The sequence below is a fragment of the Achroia grisella genome, unplaced genomic scaffold, assembly GCF_030625045.1.
Source record: "Achroia grisella isolate CSIRO2021 unplaced genomic scaffold, CSIRO_AGI_Agris_v1 utg2671, whole genome shotgun sequence".
Classification (NCBI taxonomy): Eukaryota; Metazoa; Arthropoda; class Insecta; order Lepidoptera; family Pyralidae; genus Achroia; species Achroia grisella.
Window position 1 is genome coordinate 1092614 of NW_026712758.1, and position 12945 is coordinate 1105558.

The following is a 12945-nucleotide window of genomic DNA, read 5'->3' on the forward strand; positions in this document are numbered from 1 at the left end:
TTATTTTAAGAGAGTGTAGCGCCGTGGTTATCCTCATCACTGTAGCGTTATATATGTTGTGATGAGGTGGCGCTACATAATATATTATTTATTGTAGTATATAGGTAAAATGATTGTACTATTTATTAGACATTATTTAGTTTATTGGTAGTGTGCTACATGGTTTATTAGTAACGCGTACAATCGACGCGGAGTCGGGACGTAGACTCATTTTACACTTAACTTAAACCTATGTTAGTGGAGACGTAAACTAATGGAAGGGTCACAAGTGTCGACAGAAATATTACAAGTATAGGCACAAGAGTTTCGATTCTGTAAAAATCATATATCTATGTTCAGAACACAGTTATATAGTTCTCAGTTATATCTTAATCAAAGTACTTACAGTAAATATTTTATGTCTATAACTCTATATGTCTCTCACGTAATTAATAATAATATCCTACCTGTTTGGCTCTACTCATACTAGCCTTATAGATACCTTATACCTACTTGTTATTATTATAGGTAAATTATCTATGATGTTAAAAATATATACCTATATAGCATAGGGGACAGAGTAGCTTACTAAGGTAACGGTTTCAGTTAAGTTGACGGCCTTTTAAAAAAAGATAGGGATAAGGAATTGAAGTAGGAAAGGAACAGAGGGAGGAGGATTAACGTCCGGGACCTAAAGCTGTATTTACCGGTTGGAACGGGGTAATTTGTGGTACACACGTATACCACACTTACAACGTATTCCATCATTTACATAAAAAATGACGGTTATCTATTAACCAAGCTAAAATAGTACAAGTATTGATTAATTATTAATGAAATATTCCACATAATATTTATGTCATTTAGATAAATGTTACTTTGATAGCCGGTTGTATATTTTCAATGTTCCTCTTTGCACGTATATTAGATATATATAATTTCTAACTGCATTACACATAACTATACAGTTATCAATCAACGATTAATGTTTAAAAATTAGATGTGGTAAGCCACACCGATCGCTTCTAATTAATTTAGAACTATATATTGATGACAAATAATATTAACAGCGATCTTTTCTGATAATGTATCGATATATTAAAATGGTTATAAATAGTTCGACAACAGTGTTGTGACAAGTGTGCAACTGTAGACTTCCCTTTATCTCTGTAATATATTAAAGAATTCACAAGATGGTATGGGCCAAATTGTTGTTTCTACTACTACCAATAGTTGCTAATGGTAAGTTGCGTTGGAAATGAGATCATCATGTCTTTTGTTGTCTTTTGTTTCACTATGTTTCTAGTGAGTACGCCGGTTATATATCTAATAACAACAAATTATATTTCTTCTCCAATTATAGTGAAGGCGGTGGAAATATTGAACGAAAGTAATACATCTCAACTACCTGAACAGAAATGGCAGGGCAACTCAAAGGAGATCCAAGATTCGAGATCTATTCGACCACAGTGGTTACCGACTAATCCAGACAGTGCAACAGTACCAGCAAGAATATTAGAAAGCCCCTTACAACAAAGTTACGAACAACAACCTATATTTAAAAGACCTTTACAACTTCTACAACCAATTTCTATTAAAAGCCCTGATATACCTGAATCAACGATCATCACAGTGACAGAGCGACCAGCATCCTTGGTAACTGTCTATCAGCCAAGTGAATCTTCTTCACCCTCGTCAAATTCAGACAGTGAAATAATATACTCGACAAATAAATACTACGATACGCCCAATCCCCCAAATTTTGAACGTATCGTAGAAAAATACCCAAGACCACAGCTTCCCTCTGAGGCTTTAAAAGATAATTCTCCAACAAGAACAAAAGAAGATGACGTAGTTAACAATGTAACTGTTCCTTCAGATTTACAAACAGAAACTTTATCCTTAGGCTCTGCAGAAATATCTTCATATCGTAATATTGATAATGAAAATCCTGAAAACCTTATGATGGTATATAATGCCCAGACAAATGACGTGAGTCCGCTTAATGAAATAACTGATTTAAGTAACTATAAATGCCCAGGAGTTAACGGATATTTTGGAATCTACAACGACTGTGAATCATTTATAGAATGTAAGGTAAGAATCAATAAAAAAGTAAAATTTACTTTTGATGCATATCATATATTTTAAACAAATAATTAAACATTCTTTTTCTTTCAGAACAATAAAGCAAGACTTTATACTTGTCCACCAGGATACTACTTTGATCGTGAAATGACTTGGCCAAAGTATCCATGCAACTTAATGTCAAAAGTAGACTGTAAAATTTTACGTCCGATAATTCCACTAACAACTGAAACCACAATAGTACCATCACCAATTACGAATGTATATGATTACTTATGCCCAGAACGAAATGGGTATTTCGCTGCTAATTCTTGTGAAAAATTCATCACCTGTAAAGTAAGTTTAAATCATCACTTTTAAAATAACACACATACATCCAATTACATACAATTCTATTTCATTGCTTTATCTAGCGACCCCCTCCTGCTACGCATGGACACATTACAAAACATAATTTTCAATCACATACATCTTTAAATATCTCTCTTTTCTGTACTATAATATGCATGTATTATATATACCTTCAATCACTCTATCTATTGCTGTGAACTGATAGTGGTGGAGACTTTGTTTTATACTATGTAAAGATTTACACCATCTGCTTATTGAGAAGATTCTTTTCAATTTGATATTATTATTAACTATTTATATACTTTGAATTCCTTGCAGGATAATTTAGCTGTTTTATATGAGTGTCCACCTGGGTATCAATTTAATCGCGGTGCTCTGTATCCAGAATACCCTTGTGGTCTAGAATCTGAAATTAAATGCAAAATAGAAACTAATCACATATCCACAACCGAGCAATCAAGACCATTACCGGTGATAATCATCAAGGAAATGTATGACTATCAGTGTCCCAGAAGTACAGGCTACTTTGTTCATGAAAATCATTGTACAAACTACGTGCAATGTAAAGTAAGAAAATAAATTTATTAATTTATTAAAAACTTATATCGTGATTATCTATGGTATACCCTAAACATTTGATGTTTTTTCTAGGAAAGTATTGCTACACTATATTCTTGTCCGCCCGGATATCAGTACAATCGTATGGCAACGTACCCTGAGTACGCATGTGGTCTAGAGTCAGAAATACTTTGCAAAGAAGAAATCATTGTGATACCCCCAACTGAGCCCCCAAGACCATTACGACCAGCACCCATCATAATAACTAAGGAACTCTATAACTACCAATGTCCAAGAAGTAATGGTTATTTAAGTTATGAAAACGATTGCGTAAAATTTGTCGGTTGTCAGGTAAAAAAATTACGCCTCATAAATATCACAAAGATACGTATATAAAAACAAAGTACGCGGTTAAGTCAGTTACTGTAAACCAAACACTCTGGACGGATTTATAATCAACTCCATTATATAATTTGTTTTTTAGGAAAAACTCGCTAAACTCTACTCTTGTCCGCCTGGATATCGGTACAATCGTAGAGCTGCATGGCCAGAGTACCCATGTGGTTTAGAGTCAGAAATTCAATGCGTCATTGATGCCAAAATCATAGTTCCGACGGAGCCACCGAGACCTGAGCCTATGATAATAATCAGGGAAATGTATGACTATCAATGTCCTAGAAGTACAGGATACTTTGTTCATGAAAAGCATTGCGGAAACTACGTGGAATGTAAAGTAAGAAAACCTAATATTTTATTAAAAATGTATATGATTGAATACGATAGAAGTGCTTAAATATTTGATGTACTTTTCAGGAAAACATTGCCACACTTTACTCCTGTCCGCCCGGATATCAGTACAATCGTATGGCTGCGTACCCTGAGTACGCATGTGGTCCAGAGTCAGAAATACTTTGCAAAGAAGAAGTTATTGTAATACCCCCAACTGAACCCCCAAGACCATTACCTATTGTAATTAACAAGGAACTCTACACTTACCAGTGTTCAAGAAGTAACGGGTATTTCAGTTATCAAAACAACTGCGAGAGATTTATCAAGTGCGAGGTAAATAAAACTAAATTACTTATTTCAATAACATTACATCAATTTAAGTAAATAAAAGTTAAAAGTAGAGACTATTGCATGTTCTGTGAGACTAGTTATTATTAAAGGTAGTTTACCGTAATAGTACTAATCTCAAAGTAACACTTGTCTCAATAATATGATGTCCTTTTCAGCAAAATCTGGCGACCCTTTATTCTTGTCCACCCGGATATCAACATAATCGTAAAGCCGCTTGGCCAGCCTATCCATGTGGTCTAGAATCTGAAATACGTTGTAAATCAGAAACCATATTAACTCCTTCTATTGACACATTAGAACCGTCGCCTATTATCATCAGCAAGGAACTCCAAAACTATCGGTGCCCACGACACAACGGTTACTCTGTTTATCAAGACGATTGTGTGAAATTTATCGGATGTCAGGTATAAAATCTATTATGGCATTGCAATAATTGCATTTTTAGTTTTTTTAGCTGCTGTAATAGTAAGTCAACTTTACTTTTTAGCAAAATATGTCGACACTTTATTCCTGCCCATCTGGATATCGATACAATCGTAATGCTGCGTGGCCTGACTATCCATGTGGTGTAGAGTCTGAGATACCTTGCAATACTGTAATCATCCCTCCGAGACCCTCACCCATCATAATTTCCAACCAACTATTTGACTACCAGTGTCCAAGGCGCGATGGATACTTCAATGTGCAAGACGTTTGTGATAAGTTCATCGAATGCAAGGTAAACTATTTTTATATTTTTTACATTTATGATCACATTATATTATTTTTTCATATACGTATTCTTGTCACCTAACTCTTCCACCTAGCCTAAACGACGAACATGATGCAATTTTGTCTCCATAGGTATTTTAATTGAATTTTGGATGGTTTAAAATAATTAGACTCGGAGGTGGTCCTTTTACCGAAAAGGACGACGCCTGCCGGATCCACGTGCAATATTATATTAATATTTAATTATAAACTTGTCAGTCAGGTTATTAAAATTACAAATTTAAACTCAGAAAAAACAAAAAGACAATACATAAAAATTAAATTTATTTTTGAAATCTTTATTTACATTTTTTTCCCTGTAAGTTCAGTTTATGATGACTATGGGTGTACATCCAGGTTTTACTATATATTATCAATTCATTATATAAAAGAAATGCAGTCACTAACCATACATACCTATATTTTACTCAATAAAAATGTCTGTCTATCGTGCCATGGATACTTGACAGATTGATGATGAAAAACCAATTTACATTTTGAAACATTATTATTAAGGCTTTAAACTAATTTCTTAAATGTATGTTAATATTGTTTTCAGCAAAGCAATGCAATACTTTATTCATGTCCTCGTGGATATCAATACAATCGTAATGCCGCATGGTCCGATTACCCATGTGGTCTAGAGTCTGAAATTCGGTGCAGTGCTGTTGTGGTCCCACCCAGACCCCCACCTGTCATATTTATCAATCAACTATTTGATTACCAATGTTCACACCGTGATGGTTACTTCAATGTCCAAACTGATTGTGAGAAGTTTGTTGAATGCAAGGTAAAAGAACAATTCTTACTAATTATAAGCCTGGTGGATACGATTATGGCATGAAAATTGTGATTTTACAAATTACAAAAAAATAATATTACGTTTGTCGCTTTATAAAAATTTAATACTTTACTGTATCAGTTTTAAAAAGATATAAACATTGATAGCCATAAAACAAATATCAAACATTTATTTACCAGAGGTACCTACATACACTGTAAAAAGTAGTATGTATTAGTATGTTAGTAAGTTATTATAGCCGCTAACCTGTGTGTTTAGGGTTACGGTTGTAAGGTGCAGATAGACGGTGAAATTACTGGATGAGATTAGCCCTCTGGAATAGAAATTTTTAAACGAGCTTTTAGTGATTGGCTTGCTTAAGTATTTTCCATATCTCCAGATATTCATTATAGGTGCTCTCATAATACTGAGTGGCGGAGTGTGATAATCAAGTAGCAATATATTGTTTATATGTTATTTGTTCGATTTCAGCAAAACAGGGCAATGATGTACAGATGCCCGTCTGGGTATCGTTTCAATCCCAGATCAATACTGCCAGAGTATCCCTGTGGCCCCGTATCAGAAATTCGTTGTGAAACCAACAACATGAAAAGTAAGTCCTATTAGTATTGACTCATCTACATAATCTTGATAAAGATTTATTAGGTATAGAGAAACGCGTATCAAACATTATTTATCAATTCAATATTCTCAAATTCAACACCATAGTACTTAGCTACCTAGCTATTACAGAATGATAAATTATATGAAACTCAACAATAATGATTATAGATATTTTAAACTTAATTATATCTTCGCTTATCCCGTTATATTTTAGCTTCTAAAAGTTCCTTTTCCCATGGCATTTGCAGCAGGTGGGACCGTGGAACGTCCTATTAATTCTCGTCCTATTAATTCTCGTCCTATTAAATCAGTTAAAAGGAACATTTTCAAAATGAGCGTTATATAACTTTAATTATATGTATGGCTTTGCAAGTCAAAGCCACACATATGATTAAAGTATTCTATTTCTAACTTAGCATATCACATATAGACCTAAGAATATTAACTAAGTTGTTCTTGCTGTATAAGGGTTTTTGGATGTCTTCTAAAGAATTGATTCGTTTTTTATGGATTTGTTTTGTCACTTTCGGCCGACTGAATTACGCAACATATACTTTTTCAGAAACCACCATTTAATTTTGTCAAATATATTTCAGAGCCTATAATACCTATCGAATGGAATGGCAACTGCGAAGGAATTTCTTACGGTATCTTCCCGTACGACAATGTGGAATGTAGTAAATACGTGATATGCGAACACGGTTTACCCACGATAATGCCATGCCCGGAAGGTCTTGCGTTCAATATCGAAAAAGAAACTTGTGATTGGCCTGTGAATGTTCCATCGTGCAATCCACAGAGTAAGTTATTCACCGTCAATAATCCTGTGCAGGATAATGAAACAATTCGCCTGCGTTAACATTATCCGCTTGCATAACAATGTTCGGAAATGATAAGAGGACAATGACGAAGTGAGAAATAAGTTAGGGCAAATCAGTTAACCATCCATAAGAAACACAATACAGCTAGGGGTACGAACCTCGGTTCAGGCTGTCGTCATTCCAATGCTGTAGTCCCTCCTCATCCCCCTAGACGGTATATACTGTCGTAAATACAAGTATATCTATAGTATATAGATACTTCTCAACTAGAAAATGTGGGGAATTAAAAACCCGCTTTATACCAAATGAACCACCGATGGAACTATTAGTCCAATAACATTTCTCCTTTAATACGAGAGCCCTGCTAAACTTGTCAATAAAAAAAAAACCCTCTCTAATTCATGTAAAGCCAATTTATTTACTTTCTTTTTTAATTATGAAATCATTGTATATATGTATGTATATTACCTATACGACGAGAAAGGTACATCAGTACATGGCATATTGAGGTGACCTACACGCAGTCCTCGCTTGAAATGATTTCTGTCGTTGGTGAATTTGCCACAACCTAACACCATTATCATCCTATCATATCATCAGCTTATATAATCAGTGCAGGCGACTGTACCATGTTCCTCTGTCCAACTAAATCTAAAACCATTCATTAGTTACTATTCGATAGACAACCGTAACGTATAATAATTGTCTTTAATATTTTAATCACAGTATTCCATGGATTCACCTGCCCTGCGCCCAAATTAGATAAAAGTGATGAACCGTCGGACTACGTTTCTAAATTCAGGTAATTACTATTATCCAAAATACTATAAATGACTAATAAAATTTCCACGTGCACGTTTACGTTTACGATAACAAATTGTATCAATTCTTAGTTTATATTAATTAATAATATTAAAAATATTTAATGTTACTATAAATTAATAAAAAAACCTGTAAGTACACAACTACTTAAGGCTTAGCGGTTTCGCAACGCATTACTTCCGATAGTCATGGGTTTGACTCCTAGCACGTAACAAACATTTGTACTCATAAGTAGGTATAATTGTCTGTTTGTATTGGTCGGAGTAATATCCATGTACATGTACATATGTACATGGATATAAATACTTAATACTACATGTAAATAAATACACATACAGATTTGTACATATGTAGGTATTTATTATAAAAAATGTTTTTAAATATTTCTATCAGTTGTTCAGTATCCATAACACAAAATTAGCTTAGCTTAGTTTTTGGCACTAGAAGGCGCTGTGTCTACAATAAATACAGAAATAAAATTATATTCGCTACAAAAAATATCCGTTCATGAATTCAGTTAAAGTAATGGCATTAGACTTTTAGTCGTACTTCTCCTACTTAACCAATTACATTAGTTTAATGAATACACAATATCATTATTTTTCAGATATGAACAAAATTGCAGTAAATACATAGCATGTCAACAAGGACACCCTCGTCTCCTAAGCTGCGACCATGGTCTCCACTTCAGTGATGAGACAGAAAGCTGCATTGAACCCGACCTTGTACATAATTGCAGAACACAATAATTATTAAATTATCTTAGTATTGTCACAACTTACAACTAAGTTGTGTTGAAAAGATCTGACTACAAAAATATAAAATTTTATGACGAATATAGGTACATATTTTATTCCATATTCTTCGCTACACATATACCATTTCTAAATGTACCTAATTGTATACTCTTTGACGACACCTTTAGTACTGGCCAAGTAAGTAGCCTGAATAGTTTGTGATAAGTAGTAAGTTTTTACTACTACATATTCAACTAGCAAGGGAAAGCGATTGTTAGTAATAGGGGCAAAAGTCTTAATTACTAACAGTTTTTCCTATCAGGTGGATACCCACGGGTTTCCATCAGAAAACAACAGCTACAAACTCCTGATAAACCCAGCATAATGGTTTATGTAACCTGACAAAAATTCTTTTTCATTATAATATAGTGGCGTCACCTAGTTGAACACGGCGTAACTTTCTTAACGAGTTATTATTTGTTCTTTGGTTAATGCAGAAACGTGATGAATTATAAATATTGTCATATATTATAAATATTTTATTGAAATCAACAGACATTAATAAAGTTGTGTATTAAGCTGTGATACTTTTATTTATGTACTTTCGGTTATTTGGCCACAATGCGGTACTTCCTTACTATAAGAGACACTATACTTAAACGAGAAGTCTCTTTCTGCCTTTAGTTTTGATCCATTATTAATCATATGAATATCAGTATGTTTTCTATGCCGCTTACAATTCTCCTTACTGCGATTGGATATTTATAAGTTAAGCGAATCATAAATTAAGTTTTTATTTTAACTGAATTTATTAACGGTATAAATTTCGTAATAGAAAACAAGTCTTAATTTTTGTGCGAAAGTAGAACGGTTTTGGAGCCAATTTTTAATTTAAATATGAGTTAACTCTGTTATCTTAACAGTCATTAATATTAAATTGTAAAAATTCCGCTTAAAATTAATAAATGACTTTGAAATATAAATCAATATGTGTACCTAATGACGAGGCAAGCCACAACTGGACGTTCCGCTAGCGCAGCCCTGACGGACATCGCCCCATTTGCCCCTTGGGTTTGGATCGAACGATTGCGTAGTCGCGACTATATCTGCAGGCCTTCTTTCTGGCCCTGCGATTATTTCAATTCGGCTATATTAGTGTAAATTCTAAATTTGAAATCAGTGTAAGACCATAATTTCGACAACATTGACACTTACAAAAGTTGATAAAGAATACGTATATAATGGAAGATTCCTACATAATCGCCAATTTTCATAGTTTGTGTCGATTATGTCTGAACAAAAGTACGTTTACAACATCAATATACGGAACGTCGCCTGATGATGAAAACAATATATCTTTAACCTCAAAAATAGCTGAATGTTTCGAACTACAGGTTATTTTCATTTGATATTTTTAAACATTTGTTAAATTTTTTGCACGTTTCACTTATTTATACATCTGTATTTTCACATTTACAGATTGATCCTAATGATGGGCTCCCTGGAAGGATTTGTTACAAATGTTTATTCAAAGTGGAAAAATGTTGTAAATTTAAGTTGCAGTGCATACAAAATGAAAATAGGCTCAGAGAAATAACAAACAGAGCAAATGATATGGATAACTCTAATTCATCAGAACAAAGCAGTTACAACTACAGCAGTCAAGAAGTACAGAAACCAAAACCTGAAGAGTATATTGTTGAGGATAGTGTTGTGATGGTTGTTGATCCGAGCCTTGATTATGACTCTTCTGAGGAATCTGAGAACATGGAGCAAGTTGAACAGGAAGTGACTGAGAGGAATAATACTCCTGAAGGAGATCCAATGCCGGAGTCTTTCTTCAAAAATGTATTTATGTGTCAATATTGTGACCAGGCATTTATTTCTCAAGAGAAATGTAAAGAACATGAACTCAGTTATCATGATCCAAATTTACCATACAGGTGTGTTGAGTGTAGTCTTGTGTTTGCAGAACGTAGCCAGTATGTACAACATACAAAACAAGTTCATGGTAATGATAAACCATACCACTGTCCAGAATGTGAAAAATCCTTTGGTAGGCGATCAGATTTACGAAAACATTCTATTGTTCACACAGGTATTAGGCCTTATCAGTGTCAATACTGCTTTAAAAGTTTCTCGCGTAACACTAATTTGAGTAAACATCTTCGTATTCATTCTGGACAGAAGCCACATGTCTGCCCTTTGTGTCCTAGAAGCTTTGTTGGTAAAGGAGATTTGCAGCGCCATGTACTGGTTCATTCAGGCATGAAACCATATGCATGTCCTAAATGCCCTTTAACATTTGGACGCAGAGACAAACTCCTCAAACATCAAGCGAGACATGGGCCAATGAGCCCAGAACAGAAATCCAGTGAATATGATAATGACCAAGACACACATGATATGGTTGTTAATGTTAATCCTTTCAACAACCTTATGACATCACCTTCTGAACTTAATCCTGAATCTTCAAATACTGTTTATGATTTACCAAGAGTTCCAGACCATATTTCTGGAGAAAGTAGTTTTTTAAATCAAGTCCAGAAGAATCCCTCCACATCTTCTAAGCATGTACAGAATTCACCTACAAAACAAAAGTCAGCTGTTACAAGTAAAAATAGACCAAAGAATATTAAGTGTCATCAATGCCCAAAAAGATTTTCATCACTTGATGCTTACAAAACACATGTGTCTATAGCTCATGTGGGATCAAGGGTGTTTCAATGTAAAGTATGTTTCAAGAAATTTGCAAGAAAAAGAGAGCTAGATCGCCATGCAACAATACACTCTGGTATGAAACCATTTGCCTGCAATCAATGTGATAAGAAGTTTACAAGAAAAGATAAATTAGATAAACATGTAGAGACTCATGAAAGCTTGGTTGTGAATCTGCCTTGTATAGAATGTGGTGCCACTTTTGAGAAAAAAGCAGACTTAGTAGCACATTTGAAGTCACATTTTTCAGATAACTTTGATGACAAGTGTCTGGAGACACAAATAAAAAATGAGGAGGAATCTGAATTCTCTTTAGGAGATAACTTCTATGATTTAGAAACTTGAAACATTTGACTAGACATTGACGAAATGTCTTATTGTAACAATGTAGTTAAATCATATATAATATTCTAAAGATGATTATAGCCAATGTACTTAATGTAAAGAGTTTATAAAATACATGGAGTAGCTATGTTGGAATATTATTAAAATAATTAATCCTTGATGGGGTAGAACTAATATGTTAATTGTTGATATTGTGGTGATTGTGACACTCACTCAGTTTGCTCAAATTTTATGGAGCATATATAAATCTAAATATTTACAGTTTATTATTTTATGCACAATACTGTGTCTTAGTATTTATAATTATTTGCACTTTATATGGTAAAAATGTAAGATTTCTGTTTGTTTCCTCTCAAATTGGCTTATTTTATTTCCAAGGGTAGGTTCAATAAAGATGTTTGTTATACATATAGATATAAAATATAATAAAGTAGCTAGAAACTAAATATATGGGGGAATTAAAACCTTATATATTATATAAAATGGTACTGTCTCAGTAGTCAGTAAATATAAAATTAATATATAGGTATTCCATTTGAGAGAGAAATTTATAAATACTTAACTAACCTTAACCTGCCCTTGTTATTGTGCTCCCTCTTAGTAAATTTATTATAGCCTTTGGGGAACTACCATTTTGAGACTAGTGAAAATGGCCAGGTTTAATATGTAAATTAGCAACATCAATAGTTAAACAAATTTTAGGTGTTATTTACTTTCAGAACACCATATTAACTGTGGTATTTGACTATAATGTACAACATAAATGTGACACTAATTATATAGATGAAAATATGCACATAATTTTAAAGATATTGTATTGTAATTAAAACTATTATATAATTATGTGAAGTTTATTATTATTGTATACAAGTTATGTTTGTCATGGTATAACAATCACAACTCCAATAATATAATTAATAAGCCTATACTGTTACAGCATTCACCAAAACTTAATGGTGAAGTTAATTGTTGAAAATAATTAAGTACTTAACTATTGTTGTGATTTTATTTAAATAATATTTATTTCACTAATAATAAAATATAAAAACAGTTTATTTTATTACTCATTCATATATGATACTAAATGTATGTTCTGTTGTATTATATATTATATTGACTTGAATTTTATGAAAATGTGAGCAATAAAAGTTGTCGTACTTACTATAATTTGTTTTTAGTACTCATCAAATAATTAGAAATTCCTACCCATACTTGGTTGTGGATATGAAGTACTAACTGCACTTGTTCTTGTGATATGCTCACTGCCTATTAGGCATGATCATTTTATCAG

The 12945-nt window shown here is 33.2% G+C and overlaps 2 protein-coding genes across 2 annotated transcripts; both read left to right on the forward strand.

Moving 5' to 3' along the window:
• Window positions 1–1275: 1275 nt before the first annotated feature.
• Window positions 1276–8603, forward strand: LOC131842920 (uncharacterized). Its single transcript, XM_059191493.1, has 12 exons — window positions 1276–2076; window positions 2737–2985; window positions 3070–3327; window positions 3461–3709; window positions 3790–4038; window positions 4212–4460; window positions 4544–4774; window positions 5366–5596; window positions 6080–6200; window positions 6808–7011; window positions 7759–7834; window positions 8462–8603. Exons 1-12 carry the CDS (start codon window positions 1276–1278, stop codon window positions 8601–8603), a joined length of 3060 nt encoding a protein of 1019 aa, XP_059047476.1.
• An 851-nt stretch (window positions 8604–9454) lies between these two features.
• On the forward strand, window positions 9455–12780 carry LOC131842929 (zinc finger protein 436-like). The gene is made up of 2 exons (XM_059191503.1): window positions 9455–9985; window positions 10071–12780. The coding sequence occupies exons 1-2, from the start codon at window positions 9833–9835 to the stop codon at window positions 11652–11654; spliced, it is 1737 nt and encodes a 578-aa protein (XP_059047486.1). The 5' UTR covers window positions 9455–9832; the 3' UTR covers window positions 11655–12780.
• The last annotated feature ends 165 nt before the right edge of the window (window positions 12781–12945 follow it).

Coding starts and splice junctions, on each gene's coding strand:
- LOC131842920 (XM_059191493.1), top strand. CDS start 1,276: ATGTTTCTAGTGAGTACGCCGGTTATATATCTAATAACAACAAATTAT. Junction 2,986..3,069: donor CAAACTACGTGCAATGTAAA/GTAAGAAAATAA, acceptor TGTTTTTTCTAG/GAAAGTATTGCTACACTATA. Junction 4,039..4,211: donor AGAGATTTATCAAGTGCGAG/GTAAATAAAACT, acceptor TGTCCTTTTCAG/CAAAATCTGGCGACCCTTTA.
- LOC131842929 (XM_059191503.1), top strand. CDS start 9,833: ATGGAAGATTCCTACATAATCGCCAATTTTCATAGTTTGTGTCGATTA. Junction 9,986..10,070: donor CTGAATGTTTCGAACTACAG/GTTATTTTCATT, acceptor TCACATTTACAG/ATTGATCCTAATGATGGGCT.